The sequence below is a fragment of the Sceloporus occidentalis genome, unplaced genomic scaffold, assembly GCF_023333645.1.
Source record: "Sceloporus occidentalis isolate IW3139 unplaced genomic scaffold, rSceOcc1.0.p SCAF_3, whole genome shotgun sequence".
Taxonomy (NCBI): domain Eukaryota; kingdom Metazoa; phylum Chordata; class Lepidosauria; order Squamata; family Phrynosomatidae; genus Sceloporus; species Sceloporus occidentalis.
The window spans coordinates 75,375,085-75,394,449 of NW_028316983.1; the positions used below are offsets into that span (position 1 = coordinate 75,375,085).

The 19,365-nt window shown below is 41.0% G+C and overlaps 1 protein-coding gene across 2 annotated transcripts in view; it reads left to right on the forward strand.

Annotated features, from left to right (window-relative positions):
* Window positions 1–639: 639 nt before the first annotated feature.
* Window positions 640–19,365, forward strand: part of LOC149316249 (cytochrome P450 4B1-like) — a 30,262-nt gene continuing 11,536 nt past the window's right edge. Inside the window, exons 1-5 of one of the 2 annotated variants that reach the window (XM_089515089.1) lie at window positions 640–807; window positions 6,719–6,860; window positions 11,055–11,099; window positions 13,772–13,899; window positions 18,837–18,961. In XM_089515089.1, coding sequence (XP_089371215.1) covers window positions 649–807; window positions 6,719–6,860; window positions 11,055–11,099; window positions 13,772–13,899; window positions 18,837–18,961 — 599 coding nt within the window. In that variant the 5' untranslated portion in view covers window positions 640–648. The remainder of the gene's footprint in view (window positions 808–6,718; window positions 6,861–11,054; window positions 11,100–13,771; window positions 13,900–18,836; window positions 18,962–19,365) is intronic. The other variant, XM_089515090.1, reaches the window with a different exon arrangement.

Consider the following 19,365-nt stretch of genomic DNA (forward strand, 5'->3'; position numbering starts at 1 on the left):
GTAGCCAGCGTAGCTATTTCAACAAGGGGAATCTCTGAAATACAGTTACCCTTTACCCTACAATTCATTCCTCTATCTTTATTGGACTTTAGAACATTACACTTACTATTTTGAGTTGCAGTAGGCACGGCAAACAATTGTAATATATGTTGGTACTGGCAATTGCCTTTTCATACCTTTCGATGCAAAACTCCTTCATCCTGTTTTAGAGCACAAATACAACTAGAATCTGCCAGCATGAGCTGAAAAAGCAAAAAGGAAGCTTTTGGAATTAGGAGTTGTATCATTCAGTGGCAAGAAAATTCATATCTGGTAATTTAGGGAAAATTTCAAGAGCTCTTGTTTTAGTTATTTATTAACTCAAGCTTTTAATGCTGATATTTTCTATTCTGATTGTGGAATTGGAGAGCTAGATTAGAAGAATGCTGAATGTTTTCTGTTCTTTCATTTGTTTGCTCACTTTTGCAGTGCTACTGCTAATTCCATTCTACTGAAATATGATAACTATGATTCAACCACCAATCAGTTTCACATAACTGCATTGTAACATGTTTGCACTGGAGCCATAACTATATTTAAACAGAGAGTCCTGGAATGTGCGATCAGTCACTGAGAAAAATGCGTGCTGTCCTGTCTAATTTGATAGATATGGATTTCCATGTGTTTATTTATGCTGCTGCTTCTTTCTGCCTGGCCAGCCTGCTCTTGAAAGTCATCCAGTTGTACCAAAGAAGACAGAGGTTGGTTAGATCACTAGAGAGCTTTCCATGCCCTCCAAAACACTGGTTTTATGGCCACACCAATGAGGTAGGACTTCTTCCTTATATGGCAGAATCTTGGGGAAATGTATTGTTAAAAAAAGGATTGGAAGCCTATGTTTATCCAGATAGTTTTAGACTATAAGTCCAACCATCCTAGAGCAATAGTCCTGCTGGCTGGATTCATAGAGTTCAGAATCCAAAAACATCTGGACAGCCACAGGTTCCCCACCACTATTCTTAAATAGATAACACATTAGTGATGTTACTCATCCTAAGTGAACTGGTACTGCAGATGCTGATTCATGGTGCTAAATGCTAAAGGGAAAGCATGGGCTGATTGGTGTTGTCAGAACCTGGGTTAAACTTGATGCCAAGGAAACAGGACGGCAGAATACTCCTTCCATCCTGCCTTCCTGCTTCACTTGTATTGAGCTCAACCAAAATAGCCACATGTGGTCCATGGACTGTACAGCTGAACTACATGATCGAATTATATTAATATTGGCTTATCTGTGGGGCAGCTGTAAAGAGAAGTGAGAGCTGAAATACATACTGTGATAAATGCATAGCACACAACTGAATGTTGTTTTGCCTTTTTTTATTCTTGAACAAATATGTTGGATTCTGATCCAGATTAGGTCCATCATATATAAGTAAGGGAAGTTTGAAACCTTTCCCTCTAACTATTTTTAAAGCTTAAAGTCTCATTTACACATGCCTGTGCATGCACACACACATCATGCAGGGGCTAAAAGTAGATTGAAAGGGACTCCATTGATGACTTCCTTCTCCATTTTAAGTCCATATGTTTTCCAGGGAAAATGCTTTTTAAAAATTGAGAAATATAGATCTCCTCCATCTGTTTTTGGAAGATCAAACCTTTATTGGGCCAAAGCACACTTACTTGGGAGTAAAAAAGAAAATAAATGTCAGCTGCACGATAAAGATTTGACTAGTTTAACCCTGAGGTATGTATGAGAAGTGAGATGTAGCAATCATTTTTAGCAATCATTAATTGATTTGTTCTGGAACTGGCAGTAGTACACAGGCCTTTCCTAGGCTTTAGCAGTGAACACTGACATTTGCCATAGCTATAAGATAAGCTTTTTTGCTGGTAAAAGATGCAGCTGTTGGTATACAGCAAAGAAGCAGCCCAGCCCTTTTGCTGATGAAGTCCAGCATTCCTTCATAGCCAGCAGTAGAACCGGGCCACTCAACAAATCATTCCATTCAGACAGTTGCTGGCAAGTTTGCAATAAACACTTTAATATATAAAAATTTTATTTCCATTAATGGATACACAGGATCAGTTGTCATGTTTTTAAAAAGATACCTTCCATCCCTTTCTTTATGCCAGATTATGTTTCGTTGGTTATGTTACTCCAGAACAGGTAGACTTTATTTAAGTGAACATCAGTATTAGGCATGGAAGTAAAAGTGTAGTTAATCAGGATGGGACATGCAGGAGTGGAATCAGAAACCTGATGTAGCTTTACTAACACCACCTAAGATGTCATGATGTAGGAAGCAATAAAATGGGCAGGTTCAGAGAGAAATGGCCTTAAAATATGCTTCAGAGGAGATTATCGAACACGCCTTGTTGTTTCCCTGATGAGATATACACACACGCTTAACTGTCAAAGATGTATCTTACCACATTCTCCCGTATGCAGCCCGTATGCAACTCATGCTTATGCTGTGGCTTTTCAAGGATGGGAAAATCCCACCCTTGAAAAGCCACGGGATAAGCCCAGGTTACATAAATAATAATCAGGTTTCAGATTTCTCTAGAACCTATTTTCAAGATAGAGCTTAAATATAAATCCCAGAAAGGAAAAAAAGGTGTGTGATAGATGATGCTGATAATGTTTTGCAGATTCAGTTGATCTACTGAGATTGAATTGGATTAACTGGATTTAGGTGGTTGCAAAACACATTTCAAAATGCACAGAAAGCAAATAGGACAAAGAGGCAATTACAGCTCCTCAAATGCCAAAGTGAGCAACCTCTGGTCTAGTTTCTTTCCTCCTATTTCTTGTACCATCTTCTGCTCAATGAAGAATCCTGGAGAACACCAAAGGTTGCACAGTCTGTTATGGCATTTTGGTTGGTGTGATATAGTGGTTTGAGTGCTTGACTAGGACTCTGGAGACCCAGGCTCAATTCCTCATTCAGCCTTGGAACCCACTGGATCACATTGGGCAAGTCACATGATCTCAGCCAGGGACGTAGCCAGGGGGGATCCTTGGGGTCCGGACCCCCCTTCTGTTAGATAAAATGAATGGTGAGTGCTGCTGCGCTTCTGCACCCAAGCCCCATTATAATGGTGGCACTTAGTCTGGACCCCCCCTTCCCAAAATCCTGGCTACGTCCCTGTCTCAGCCTCAGGAGAAAACAATGGCAAACCACATCTGAACAAATCTTGTCAAGAAAATTCTATCATAGGTTTACCTTAGGGTCATCATAAGCTGGAAACAACCTGAAGACGCACAACAACAGCAACGGATAAAGATATTGTTCACTCAGTACAACTATGGATTTGTGTTTACCTCCCTCTTCGGATTAGTGTATCTTTTTATTATACAGATCAGATCAACTTATTTAATTAGCCTACTGATCATTTCAAACAATTACAAATTATCAGTTACACAGATGTGTTAATTACCTTTTTAAATCTAGCAGTTACTCAGATTCTGTTGTATTGGAAAGGCAGAATTTTGCAGCCTAGGAAGTGTGTCTTAAAAATGGAGGAAGACTATCTTTTATCAATGGAAAGCCTAACTGAATTTGAGGAGGTGGGTGGGAAGTGAATTTTTTGTTGTTGTTAACTGCCTTCATGTTGGTCTCAATCCCATGATGACCCTACTGATGAGACATCTCCAAGGCACCCTGTTATCACTGCACTGTCCGGCACCTGCAAACTCATACTTGTGATCTCTTTAATAGAGTCTGTCCATCTAGTATGTGGCCTTTCTCTCTTTCTACTTCTCTCTACGGAGTTTATCACACGTGAGGAATTTCTCTTAATTTCGAATGAAAAGAAAGTGGGGCCAGAATGCATTCACGTAAAGTCGCTAGTTTAGCAAAATTACGTGAATGCTCATTGTATTTGAACTGGCTCCCCATCCCATTGCCCCAAAATAGCATGCCATTGCCCGAATTTGCATGTGGCAGTCTTTCACGCAATAATGTGAAACCCCATGATTGTGCTTGGACTGACTTATCATTGCCCAAATTTGTGTGTGGCGGTCTATCATGCAATAAAGTTAATTGCGTTCAGATTGCCATTGGATTATACTGCCAGTTTCCCTTGTCTGATAAATTCCTACCTTTCCTAGCATTATTGTTTTTTTCCAATGATTCATGCCTTCTCACAATGTCCAAAGTACAACAAGCTGAGTTTTGTGGAGATTTCTCGCTTGATCTGCCCATTTGTTTGTCTTTCTGGCTGCCCATGGTATCCTCAGCACTCTTCTCCAGCAATGCATCTTAAAATAATTGATTTTCTTCCTATCTTGTTTCTTAACTGTCCAGTTTTTACATCCATACATGGTAAAAGGGAATACAATTGCTTGAATAATTCTAATATAACTTTGCCTTTGTGGGGTAATTTAAGTTCCTAAGACTTCAGCCTTTGCTAAGGAAACAAAAATATTGAATATCAAAAATATCAAAGCCAAGTCTTTTAGGGTCTAGCTTTAAATTAGCAGACCAGCAGAAATGTGCTCTTGTCTAACTATGCTTTCCTAAGAACTGAGACCGACTCCAAAAAAACCACAACAAACATGTAGTTTGTTGTTTAAAACAACAGTTTACTTATAGCTTTAATCTATATTTACATAGAAGCTATATCCTAATCTAGCTAGTGAATAGCTGATGTAAAAGAAATATTTTCTCATATTTATAGTTTTTGGTGTTTTTTTGGGCTATGTGGCCATGTTCTAGAAGAGTTTCCTCCTGATGTTTTGCCAGCCACAGATGCTGTCGAAACGTCAGGAAGAAACGCTTCTAGAACATGGCCACATATCCCGAAAAACCCACAAAAACTATGGATGCTGGCCATGAAACCCTTCAACTATCTCATATTTCTTTGCAAAGAAAGTTGAGAGAACAGGAAGATGGAAACACAGGTCAGTTGAAAATATTTTTAGAGAATGTCAGTTAGTCCCAATGGGGGAGTGATATAAATGACATGGTTTTAATGAGAGAGAGAAAGGAGAGTTTGCATGCAGGAATTCCCTATCTATCTAAGGAGGGGGAAAGAGAATGCAAAAATCTTCCAACAGTATTTAAGGATCTTTTCGAGTTCTTTCATAGCAGCCCTCCCCATTCATAATCTTCTTCTGGTTTTGTGGCTGCCGTCCCCATATCTATCAATTCTTGATTCCAGATATGAGAACTCTTTTACTATTTCCTCATTGTCTAGTTTGAATTTGTGTAAGTTCTCTGTGATCATTATTTTTGTTTTCATTATGTTCAACAGTAAACTTGCCTTTGCACTTTCCTCCTTGATCTTCCTTAGTAGTTGTTCCAAGTTTGTGAGGTTTTTGGCAAGTAATATGGTGTCGTCAGTGTATCTTAGATTGTTGATATTCCTTACTCCTATTTTCACTCCTCCTTCTTCTGTGTCCAGTCCTGATTTTCGTATAATATGTTCTGCATACACAATGAACAGATAGGAGGAGGGGATGCAGCCTTGTCTGACCCCTTTGCCAATTGGGAACCATTCTGTTTCTCTGTGTTCTGTCCTGGGTTGCAAATGGCCTGCCCGAGTGGATACAGGCTGCCTACAGCCTGGACATGGGTATATGCGATAACATCCATTTTCATCTTTTAGATCCTTTGTCTCCCGCCAGGATTCCTGGATGAGATAATCTCCAAAGGCTTTGCTATAGTCTATAAAGCACATGCTGGTTTTCTTTTGAAATTCCTTGGTGCACTCCTTTAGCCATCATATGTTTGCAATGTGGTCCCTAGTGCCTCTTCCATTCCTGAACCCTTCTTGGATCTCTGGGATTTTTCTCTCCATGTATGGTTGGAGTCACATTGCAGAATTTTGAGCACAATTTTGCTTGTATGAAGTGAATTACATGACCTCAAATTGTGAAGGGATACACCCTAGCAGTTTCTGTTGACCATTTTTGTCTGTGTACTATATCTGTATATAAAGATGATATATCATCTGTATAACAAATCACTTCATCTAAAGAGTGGTGTGAATTGCAGACTTCTATTCCCCTGTATCATGCCCTCATTTCTCTCTCTCTGTTTCTCTGTTGTTTTGTTGAACAAGCACTCTAACAAACTATGTATTGGGCATATGTGGTGCTAAGGTATCTTGTAGAGGTAGATGTATCATTCTAGGTAGCCCAAAGCTTAGTTTGGGATGAAAACATTCAGGTTTCATATTCATCAGTGTGTTGTTGTTGTTGTGTGCCTTCAAGTTGCTTCCAACTTATGATGACTCCAAGTTGAACGTCTCAGAGGGTTTGTTGGCGAGATTTGTTCAGAGGAGGTATTCCATTGCCTTCCCCTGAGGCTGAGACCGTGTGTAGCCCAGGGTTAAAAACACACTGTATAGTGCTTTTGATTAGAGAGAATGCAGGCATGTATTGACCATAGAGATGTTTGATATGGAATCACTGAACACTTATTGTTTAGGTTCTGGAACATACAAACAGCAAATGTTCAGGTTGAGCATGGTCTTCTGTGTCAAAAAAAAAATCTTCTGGGAGCAAGAAACCAGCTTCTGCCTCATGTCTGGGGAAAGATACTGGATAACTCAAATGTTTATTTCATGGCATTTTATTCATTCATGCATTGAATTTGTAATACTAGTTTAAAATTTATGAGACTCTTTTCCCTGTTAGCTTGAATGAAAATCCTCAAGTGAGCTTCCATGGGGAAGTCTAGACTTAGACGATTGAAATATGATTGACTGATTGGTTTTATTGCAGCTTGGTCGGGTTGGGGAACTACATACACTACAGTCTTGGTCGGAGAAATATCCCTTTGGCCATTCCTTGTGGTATGGAGCTTTTTTGGGATTCTTGAACATTTACGATCCAGAATATGCCAAGGCTGTATACAGCAGAGGAGGTAATGGAACGCTCCATTCTGAGACATCAAAACTAGTTTTCTATCTTGTATTGATAAATTCTATGCTGTTTAGACTGCAATTTTATTGTTATTTACCTGGGAGTAAGTCATATTGAATTCAATGGGAATTATTTCTGGGTGTTTTTGTTGAATTTTAATATTACTTTCAAAGGATAAGAAAAACTTATTGAATCAATTTACAAAATAAAAATATGAAACATTAATCTCTTTCTCTCACTTTATCTTGCTCTCTATTTGTGATTAACATAATATAATTATTATCATTGTTATTAGGCTGTTATGGTAAACTATTTCAGTTCTCCCTTTTTCTTTTCTTTTTATTAAATTTTACTACAATTAAAAAATATCATAACACCATAAAATACATTCATACTGTCCCACCACCAACATATATCACATCATAACCAATACCTTACAACTCCTATCTGGGCCTCTGATCTATGTTTCAATCGTGTACGTGACCTGCCCGTCTTGCAGTGATGGAGAACTCTATGACAGGTATCACATCAGGCACTCTGCATAGGGTCATCAGAAGAAAAGTCATACACATTTAGGATTTTAAGGCTCCAGTGCTGGTAACATTACCATATTAATGTTTTTCCAATATTGCTTAGCCCTCTTACAATTCCACCACATGTGATAGTAAGAACTATTATTTTTTTTATTTTTACATTTCCAGCATTTCATATTTACATTCTTGTACAATTTAGATAATTTCATCAGTGTTAAATGCCGCATGTAAAACATTTTGTAATAATTTTCCTTCAGATTTTGAGTTTGAGTGAAATTGTCTTTCTCCATGATTTTTCCCAATTTTCTATCTCGATGTTATGTTAAAGGAGTTGATGCCATCTTCTCATCATATCCTTTATTTTTTTTTCTAATTCTTTTTTTGATAGAATGTCATAAAATTTTGAGATTTCCAAAAATATTTTATCCAAATCAGCATTACCTCTTTCCATTCCCTTAAGCTTTAAACCCAATTTAAATCTCTCCTCTAATTCTTTATATGCAAACCATTATATTTTTATTTTCAGCAGCTCTGATAGCACTATGCATTTGCAGTCACCAACAGGCATAAGCACGCACACAAACATGCAAACAAACATGCACACACACCAAATCAACAGCATTAAAATATCTTTTTGATACATCTCAAACAAAAAAATGTCAGTATTAGTTAAAACCATAAAATGAGTACACACAGATAAGATTATACTATTAGTAGCTAAGGGTTTTGTGTTTGTTTGTTTGGTAAAGCCCTTTGAGTAAAAGTTTATTTTAGATGCCAGACTCATTCTGTAGTAGCTTGATAAAGAATGTTATGTAAATATTTTCCATGAATAATAATAATAATAATAATAATTATTATTATTATTTGTATACCGCCCTATGGCAAACCAATCCAGGCGGTTGACAACAGTAAAATATAAAATATAACAATTAAAAACACTTTATCCCTCCCCCCCTTAAGAAAGTATTAAACAGTATAACATATTAAAAACACAATATCAAAGCATAAAAACAACAATTAAAAACTAAAAACTAAAAACCCTGATATCCCTCTGTTGATCCTCAACCATCACTAAGATGGGGCCACGGGAGGAATGAGGGAATCAGGGAACCTGGGCCGGGATGGTTAATCTGGAAAGGCCTGCCGGAAGAGATCCATCTTGACCGCTTTTTTAAAGCTGTCTAATGATGTTATCTGACGGATCTCATCCGGCAGGTCGTTCCAGAGTTTGGGGACAGCAGAGAACGCCCTCTGGGAGGTCACCGCAAGCCTAGATTTTAGAGGCTGCAGTAAGTTCCTCCCAGAGGACCGGAGAGCGCGGGGAGGATTGTACGGGAGGAGGCGGTCCCTGAGATAGCTTAGACCCAAGCCATTTAGGGCTTTAAAGGTGATAACCAGCACCTTGTACTGGGCCTGGAAGCTGATAGGCAGCCAGTGGAGGGACCTCAAAACCAGAGTAATGTGGTCCCTCCTAGATGTTCCTGAGACAAGCCTGGCTGCCATGTTTTGAACCAGCTGTAATTTCCGAGTCAAGCACAGGGGTAGCCCCATGTAGAGTGCATTACAGAAGTCAAGGCGTGAGGTTACCAGCGCGTGCACAACCGTCTTGAGATCCCTTACTTCCAGAAAAGGGCGCAGCTGGCGTATCAGCCGAAGCTGATAACAGGCACTCCTGACTGTCGCATTTACCTGATTTGTCATCAGGAGCGACGAGTCAAGGAGCACCCCCAGACTGCGAACACAGTCACTGGAGGAGAGTGTGACCCCCTCCAGGACTGGAGGTTGCAACCCAATTCTTGGTTTCAGGGCCGCTACCATGAGCACCTCCGTCTTGTCTGGATTCAGTTTCAATCTGTTTTTCCTCATCCAGCCCATTACCGCCTGAAGACATTCATTGAGAGAAGAGATGCCATCGGAATTCGAGGCCGACGAACGAGATACGGAGAAATAGATTTGGGTGTCATCAGCGTACTGATAACACCCAGCACCATGACTCCGTATTATCTCACCCAGCGGCTTTATATAGATGTTAAATAACATCGGGGACAAAATAGCCCCCTGAGGAACCCCACAAGTGAGGTACCTCTTACTGGAGCTACAGTCCCCGAGCAGCACCCTCTGAGACCTGCCCGAGAGGAAGGACTGGAAACACTGCAAAGCAGTGCCCCCGATACCTAACCCCCTCAGGCGGTCCAAGAGGATGTCATGATCTATAGTATCGAAAGCCGCTGAGAGGTCTAAGAGCACCAACAGGGTCACACTCCCCCTGGCAATGCCCAGACGCAGATCGTCGGTCAAGGCAACCATGGCAGTCTCAACCCCAAAGCCTGTCCTAAAGCCGGTTTGAAATGGGTCTAGATAATTGGTTTCATCCAAGACAGCTTGGAGCTGAAGGGCAACCGCCCTCTCGATCACCTTGCTCAAAAATGGCAGCAATGACACCGGCCTATAATTCCTCATATCCAGGGGGTCTAGGGAAGGTTTTTTCAGGAGTGGCCTAACCGCCGTAAGTCTGTACCCTGTGTAATGTTAATAAACAAGCATTGGGAGCACAAGGTACTAAAAGCATTTTTTAAAAACACACACACACACACACACCTAGTCAGATAATTTAGTGGAACCCTCTAATCCAGGAGAGTTAAAAATGTGGCACAAACAACACTATACACAGAGCAGCAAATGTTAATCTATCCCACATTAATGAAGTGTCATTCTATAGGGATAATTATAGTGATGGAGAATGAATTATAGAGATGATAGGGTTCCATTTGAACCTGAAACTCCAAGCTACAAATAAGAACCTTTTTATATTTTGAATCACATTTTGTTTCTAGGCTGGACCCAAAACTTGGTCCAAAGAAATGATGAAATATCAGAGCCCAGTGGAACCAGGAGAGGTCATCACCTCCCACTGCAGCTCCCTCTGCTCCTTCAAATCTGGCTCTGCAAAACTGGGAAACTGTCCAGAGCTGATTCTCTGCCAACATGGAGAGCTGCAGAATGAATGGGCAGGAAGAAAGTTCCACTTTCCAAATACTGGGTTTAGCCTTCTGTCTTGTTAAAATTTCAGTGACATTTTCTCATACTGTTTTCAAGTTTTCACTTGTTTGTTCTGTCCATTTTAGGATTGATATGCTTTCTACAATCCCACAGAATGTTAAAACTAAGCATAGAAGTGAACATTTTTGTTACAAAAGCAAAACTTAAAAACTACACAGTTTTAAAAAAAATAAGTAATTCAGTTGAAATGCCTCAAAGTAGTTACTTGCAAATGAGGGCAGATGAAGAGTAGGGTAAGCCATCAAGACTACTCCGGGAAAAGACAGGTCCCCTAATTCTGACAACAGTTGTCCAGAAAAGTTAATCTTCCAATCCGTGTTATGATCGCAGGATTATTAGATATCACTTTACCTGAAAATTATCTCAGCTCATAATTCAATTGCATCTCCTCTAGCATTATACTAAAAATCCATTCCTGGGAATTTGAGCACATTAACTTGTTCATTAATGATTGTCTGTCTGTCTTTCCTTCTCCTTCTCTCTCCTCTCCTTAGTCTGACCACCCATTCTGAATTGCAGGAGAAGTTGCCATTCTGTTCTCTGATACCTTGCAGGGAAAAATATCAATCCTGTGTTTTTACTCTTTTTGACTGTTACAGATCCAAAGGCTCTTGATTTTTATGGATTTTTTCTCCCATGGATTGGTAAGGAGCATTATGGTTTTTTTTTTTTTTTTTTGCTACATTGATAGAAATGAACTTGGCACTACATGCATTCTTTTTGTAGTGTCATACCTTATAAAATGATATGGTGAGGATTTGCCCTTTGTTACAAGGTATGCTCAATAAATAAGAATGGTTAGACTTTGATGCTGAGATAGGGAGCTGTCTCTTGCCAGAGTCTGCATGCACTGTAAGAAGGCATGCTGGAGGGTACAGCAAGAGAGCCTGGATCCCTGTCCAGTTCAAAGTACAAACTGGAATTTCCCTCAATGCTCTCACCATTTGCTGATAAGGAGATGCTCAGGAGAGCAATAAGTGCTTAACTGTTTGCCTCCAATGAATGGAGGCTCTGCCAAACTAACTCATACTGGTATATTCCCCATTGTGAGGTATTGTATAGTTTCCAGGCATGTTGGACAATCCTTCTGGATTTGAAAGTGGGTAAATGTCTATACTTAATTGGCTTTGTCTCATGTATGCATCTCCATGGTTTTCAAACATCCAGACCATCTAGAGGGCCATTCAGACTACCTTTTGCACCAAATTGTAACTCAGATTAAAAGTGGGAAGTTCCCACAGGTGCCAGTTTTAACACACCCAGATCAGGGGTTTGCACACCAGATCAAGGGCAAATCCCACTTAGAGCGGATTTTCCGAAAGTGGATTTTTTTCCCCATTGGCCCAACATATTTTGTTGCCTCCATCATTCTCCTCCATGGTATGTATAAAAGCCCACTATACCAGTCACTGAAATCTTACATTTGTTTTGCCTTGTGTCAGGTTAGTGTAAGGCATACTGGGGTGATCATATGGTTCACAGAATTTTGCCCTTCAATATCTCACTTCCCTTTTCACCCCTCACCATCTGATACATGACGCAGCTGTTTATAGTGTCAGCAAGTATCAAGATAACCATTCTCATATTTCTTTCTGAGCAGATGTGCCTTTTCTTCACAGCATCTTTAGATGATCTGGTTTGAGGAAAGGTAACATCTCCCATTCCAGGTTCTTGGCTGGAGTGAAGATGAAAATACCTCCCTCCTTTGCCCTCACAGCCAGGCTTTTAGTATGTGGCTGTGGGACCAATGCCTGAGGGGTAGTGACTGAGGAACAACTCCTTTCCTGCCCTGCTTGGCAGTTCTGAGCCTCTGTGTTACTGGGGAAAAATATTTGCTGTGGAGGGCAAGGTGTCACAAGGAATAACTACAAGACACCCAGTTATGGAAGGAAAATGGGCACAGCTTTATTGATTACAGCTGACAGATAGGGTTGCCTCAAAAGTGCATGGGGTCTGGATTTGGCATCCATGCATCGACCAACCCCTATGTTGATCGATGAGCCAAGTTGCCTGGTCACGACCGAGCTTCGGGAGGATAGCAGGGGTAACCAGCTGATCAAACGTTTGCATCTCAGGTAACCGTTTGATCACATGTTCGCATTTTCATCCCTTGTTACCAGGGGATGCTGATCTGGCGTTGCTCCCACAATGGCAATGCCCTCAACACCCTCAGGCCATCTATGCATTGGGCCACTGATCCAGTGCTCCACAGCACCAGAAAACATGCCCACCAGATCCTAGACTCATGCTACTGCCCCCGGAGAAGATGTGACAGCACATCCCTATCTTCAAATAGAGAGAGGGAGAGTGGGAAGAACTGACTGAAAATGGTGCCGTACACGCAGGCCACACAGCCTTAAATAGGCCTGCCACTCAAAAGCCTGGAGGTCCAGAAGTCACCACTTCTTCCAGCCCCCCTCCCCAATCAATCCAATTCCTCTATTACCCCGGTGCTGCCCTGTGATATTACTTCCACTCCCAGTGCACCCTGGGAGCTGTAGTCTTGGCCCACGAGCCAGAAGCACTGCCTTCCCCAACCTGGGCAGCCAATCAGGGCCTTTCAATCCCAGCCCAGTGTCTGCCAGTGAATCTCAGGGTCCAGAGGATCGGGTGGCATGATGGCTCTCTTCTCACAGCAACCAGGCTGGCCTGGTGAGATGGGCGGCCTCATTTACACAGGATTTCAATTTTTGTATATCATGATTTTCTTTGAAATGTACACACACACACACACACACAGACACACACAAATGATACCACTGCGAAAGATAAAAATGTGCAACATAGGAAAGCCCTGGGCCTCCTTCCAGATTGCTGTTTCATGATAATTTGTTCCAGCATCAATCCTGACCACATTAGTGCAACGTTCTTTTCTGTGCATTTGCCATTTAATGGAAAATGTGTAAATTTTGGCTAAAATCCCATGGTTATGCCTGCATTTTTCTAGCTGTTTCTTTGAAGTAGGTTCTGGGGTTTACCACCCACATTTACTGTACTTCTGCATCCAATAGCAAAAGAATTAGGACTGTTTTTCCCTCCCCTTTCTGTTGTTGCCATCTATGGCACCCAAAACCTGTTCTACGGGGTTTCCTGACCTCCAGAGAGAGTTACTTGGGTGGGGGAGGATTGCAAGAGGGAAGGAGCAATACAGCTTCTGGCAGAACTAGCAGAATCATACCATTGGTTCCTGGCCATTGGCTGCACAACACAGTGATGATTAGCATGGAATTTTGTTATCTCCTGTTCAAGTGGTTTTAAACATCTATGGCCTGCAGATATTCATGACAGACTGTGATTAGTTTTCTGTCCTTTCTAGGTAAAGGGATACTGGTTTTAGATGGACCCAAATGGTTCCAACACCGCCGACTTCTGACTCCAGCATTCCATAGTGATATTTTAAAGTCATATGTGCCACTGATGGTTGACTCCATTCAAGTGATGCTGGTGAGTAAACAAATTGTTGGCTGACTCTTCTTTATGATTGAAAGACAACAACAACCCTAATCACTAAGACAGTTATTGGATGGGGAAAAAAGCAGGGAGTAAAAGGCATAGTCCTGGCATAATCACATGATCACACTGAAGATTTTTAGACACGTCACGCTCATCCAGGACTTATCCCGTGAAGATCCAGGAATGCTCCTGCAACTAAACCATTGCTAGGATTTCCCCCCAAATGGTTTGTTGCTGGAGCATTCCTGGATCTTCATGGTATAAGTCCTTGATGAGTGCAACGTTGTCTGAATCTCTTTGGTGTGATTATGCTGGGAGTATGCCTTTTACTCCCAACGTTCCTCTTCTTCTGATAATCTTTTAAGCGTATTTGGAGATACTGTGCCAGCATGTCAAATACACATTGGGTATCAATCTGGGTTTGAGACCTCAATCAGAACTGTTGCTCTACAAAATCTGTGACATGTAACAAGGAAGCATTGTCATGATGAGACTCACACACCCAACTACTTTCTCAGATGGCAGCCCAATGTTTTTTTTCCCCATCCCACTGCTGCTGTGTGAAGGTGATAGTCACTATCCCTCCAATTCTTCACTGTGAGACCTGAACCCGGGATTCTCTTAAATGCGTTCTGCACTATAACTCTGTTTACTGCCAATTCGATTCCGGGCCCAATACAAAGTGTTGGTTATTACCTTTAAAGCCCTACATGGCTTGGGCCCGAGTTACTTGAGGGAACGCCTCTCCCTACACAACCCGCCCCGCACTCTCAGAACAACTGGGAAGTATCTACTCAAGCATCCCAAGGTGAGATTAACAACTACAGTGGTACCCCGGGATACGAATGCGCCGCCTTACGAAATTTCCGGGTTACGAAAGAAATTCACTTAATTAATTGTTTCCGGGTTACGAAGGTTATTCCGGGTTGCGAAAGAAATTTTGGTGCTTTTCGGCGCGATTTCACACGGAATCGCGGCTTTCGCTATTAAAGCCTATGGGCTTTTTCGGCTAGCGAAAGTTTCCGGGTTACGAAAGCGGCGGCGGAACGAATTACTTTCGTAACCCGGGGTACCACTGTACTCACCAAAGAGCATTTACGGCCATGGTCCCTACGCACTGGAACAATCTTCCAGAAGAGATCCGACTTATATCTACCCTAGATGCCTTCAAGAAGGCGCTGAAAACTCACCTCTTTCAATTAGCATATCCCCCTGACTCTCTATAATAGAATATCATTCCCAAACAGGAGTCTACTTCAAGATACTAATTAGGATTGCATATTGCATGTTTTTAGACAGATGATTGTTTGTATACTTTGTTTTTAATAATTGTTACTGGAATTGTTTGTAATTGCATTTGATCTGTATTGTTGTATTATCACTCCTGGAACCTTCTTCCCCCGTGAGCAAGGGCCATCACTTCCTTAAACAGCTTCAAAATGGAGTTGAAGACTATCCTGTTCAGAGAAGCGTTCCCAGGCATTGCATAATTGTCACTGGCTATTTGATGTTCTTTTGTTGCCTGTTTTATTGAATCATTTCCTGTATTGCTATGTATTTTATATGTATTATCCTACTAGAGAAGCAGGCTAGCTCCAACAGGCCTCCTTGGATGAAGATTAACCAACCATTAAGAAGCCAAGCCCTCCCTCCAGTCCATCTCCCCTGATCCAGGCCTCAGAGGTAGAGAAGAACTGCTGGCCCTCATCCCCTTCCCCACTACCACTCACTTCTCCTTTTGTGCTGTGTCTTTTTAGATTGTAAGCCTGAGGGCAGGGAACCGTCCAATTAAAAAGATTGTATGTACAGCGCTGTGTAAATTTACAGCGCTTTATAAATAAAGGTTAATAATAATAATAATAATAATAATAATAATATACTCTGATGTAATTCCGCTTCGATCCATTGGAAAAAGCAGGAAAATGCAAATAAAACGTATTATTATTATTATTATTATTATTATTATTATTACATGCCAGCCTTCTGGGTTTCAAACTTGCCCCCAGCATGGCACCAACTATTTTTTGACAGCCACACACCCACTACAACAATTTAATTAAGTATACTCTTTGTCCCTTTCTTGGGTACCTAAAACACTTTCTAACTGCCTTCACAGCAGCCTAACCTAGCCTCAATGACTCTTCACCCCTGAGGGCACAATAAACACCCAACCCTTTCAAATCTGCTCCTCCCTCTTATATACTCACTCCTGGGAACAGCCCCACCTTTTCCTGGCTTTGCTCCCATCAGCTAGTGCCAAGGTTCTGATCTGCCTGTTGTCTCCACACGCATATTTTCCTTTTACCAATGTACACAACTGGTGCTCCTCAAGCTGGGAAGACACTCACCCGATTCCAAGCATGTCTACCACCCTGCTTTCGCAAATTGCTTATCATTCTTCTCTCCAAGCATGCAACTCTTCAAGAGATCCAGAGATGCCCTAAATGCCCACATCTAGAACCTGAGCTAAGCATATCTAGCAAGCATGAGCCTGGCAATGACTAAAGCACATAACTCTCCTAATGTAAATGTGTCCTATCTTGTACATTTGCAAATAACTGGATGTGTGTTTGTTTTGGAATTCCAAATACTGTAACTACTGCTTCAAAAATTCTGTTTTTACCTTTTTACTTTTTATATTTGTAAGTTTTTTCTAAGTAGGAACCTAAATTCAGTAGATTAACTTGCTTTTGATTTGGTTCTTAGTTTGGTTTTAAGGTTGCCAGGTGAAACAAGGGATAGGTCTCCTTGACCATTAAGGGTTGTATAGAAGAGTAAATTCCACAGCTTTTGCTTATTATTTGGTTGCATGAGAAGCAACACCCTGTACACAGCTATTAAGGGTATGTAAGGCAATTCTTAATGTATGTGGCATCCCTATTTAGTTTTGCTACCACTTCAATCACCCTGAAGCAACATCAGGGCGCAAAAAGAAGCGACAGCGACTGGTGGTTCCATTCTCAAGTGAAACTGCTCCATGTTTTAGTCCACATAGTCCCACTATACAAAAGGCTGAACTTGTTTTAAGGATAGAATTCAGCAACTTAGAACCTTATCATCATTGTCGCAGCAATCATGTCAGGTTTTTTTTTTTTTTTTTTAAAAAGAAGGAAACATACCAGTTCAGAGCAGCCAATATCACATGTTTTCACAATTGCATGACTTGAGATGCTGTCTCCATCACAGTCTCTTCCTGATTTCCCCTTAACCCCACCTTCCTGCCCTATGCACTACCTAGCATGCCTTTTGGTTATTTTATCTTATTTTTAAATTGTGATTTTTCACACAGTTCTGGAGCTCTGCTACTGAGACTGAAGTTTTAAAAAACACACAAAAGAAATATAAAAGAAATAAAGGCTGTTTGGGATTAGCAAGGGGGAGGGAGGACAGAGAGAGGAGGAGACACTGACACCGCGTGACTACCAATATCACAACTACCCGAGCAGAGCTGGTATGCACCTGGGGACTTGCGTGACTACAAGCTCATTGATGGGTTTCCCCTCTCGGTGAAAAGGGACACAACAGCTATGGGTCAGAGGTAACATCATGCGCTAGGTAATGTTAAAGCAGATTTTTTTCCTGATCTATAATTGTGGTTTAAAAGCTGTGTGCAGTAATTTTCTTAGATGGCTCCTTCAGACTAACACTCGGAATGGCTTCACTTCCCTACTGACATTGAAGGCATTCAGTGCCGATGAATGGATTGTGGGATCTTTATGGATGAGTAAGCAACTTCTTGGTTTTTGATGAGAGAACCAAGACAATAGCTTGCTTCACATCCTAAATGCTCAGCTTTATGCTGGCTGTTTGCTGTAATAAATGAAATGAAATGCCCAGCTGAGAGAGGAAGCATTATACCAGACTGAAAGGCTAATGAGAGCAATTTCCAGAAAGAAGAAGTCAGTTTGGGTGAAAAAATGTGGATGTAGAAGCATCCAGGTTTTGTCTGGGCAGCACAGAAAGACTGGCCACCTGTATTTCCTTGTAAGTGATAGTGGTTATTATTGTTTTGCCTGGAGCTGGGACACCGCATAGACTGGATGGGGGCGAAGTGAGATCTGTGGTGGAATTCCATTATCTTTTCCCTGGGAAGAATGGAGTTAAATTCCAGGAAGAATGAGAATGCTGCAGGGTGTGCAGGTGTTCATGCCATAGGTAAGCTTGCCAAAGGTGATTGTTTCTCCCCATCTGGGACAGTTCCAGGAAGAGACTGTAGATCCTGCAGTAAAAAATTATGTAAATGAGGTATGTAAAAGAAGGTCTTTTTCTCATATGAAATTATTTTACTGAAAGAATAGTTAAAATGTTCAGGTAGATTTGCTGAGTTGCCTTCAGGATGGCACTAGTGGGAAGTTTCAAAAAAGTGCATTTTCCACAGTGTCTTTAACAACTGGCAGGCAAGCAGAAATACAGGCATTGGCATTCTCCTGACATGGAATTGCTTTGATTGGAATGCTTCCTTATTTGTATTTCTATAAGTGTGAGAACTAAGGTTTTCATAGAAAAGCATATAATCTCTTGCTCTTTCTTAAGGGTATAAAGGATAAACTATAGGTATATCTCTATTATGTATAAAATGACCCTTTAATGCTACTTTGGAGATGTACACCATCATTTTGAGCATGCTAGCAAGTGGTCCTGGTGGCCAGAACCCTCAGACACCACAATGACCATCACTACAGTTGACTTCGACTGGTTCAAAAATTAATACTGCTTCTATTACTTCTCTGCTCACCACCCAGAACTTTGAGTATTGGCAGATTTAAAACTGAAACAAGCAAACAACTATGTCAGAGCATGTGTGACTGCATGAAAAGAGCCATAAACCATATGGTTGATTGGCAAAAACAGGTTTGCCATGGATTTAGTCATCTGAGAATTGTCTTTGATATACATGAAATGTGTGCTTCTCTTCTCTCTTTCATTAGGAAAAATGGGAGAAGCTGATCTCAGAAGATAAATCCTTGGATATTTTCCCACTCGTTGGCTCCATGACACTTGACAGCATGTTGAAGTGCCTTTTCAGTTATGACAGCAACTGCCAGTATCACAGGTCATTACAGCTTGTAGTAAAGCATTGAGAAAGTTGGCTGGGCTCCTAGACACATAACCCTTCCTTGGAAAAAGCAAGAAGTTGACCTTTTGTTTGAAAAAAACATTGGTATATTTTGAGATTAAACTATGCATGGCGAGGATGGAAACATTTTTAAAAGGCAAATTGATGCTTCTAGATGATTCTAGAGAGTTAATTCATCCATCTGTGAAAAGGGGAAGGTATCTGATGGCAAAAATTACAATAAAATAAAATAAAAACAATTTTGGAGGGTATCAGGTAGCCCCATGCCTGCATTTTGCCCACTCCTGCTATGCCGCACCCTACTCATATAATGGAATATTATACAAGTGATCCTATCCTCTTGCCTTGTACAGAAAGAAGGAAGTGGCATTGGTGAAAGG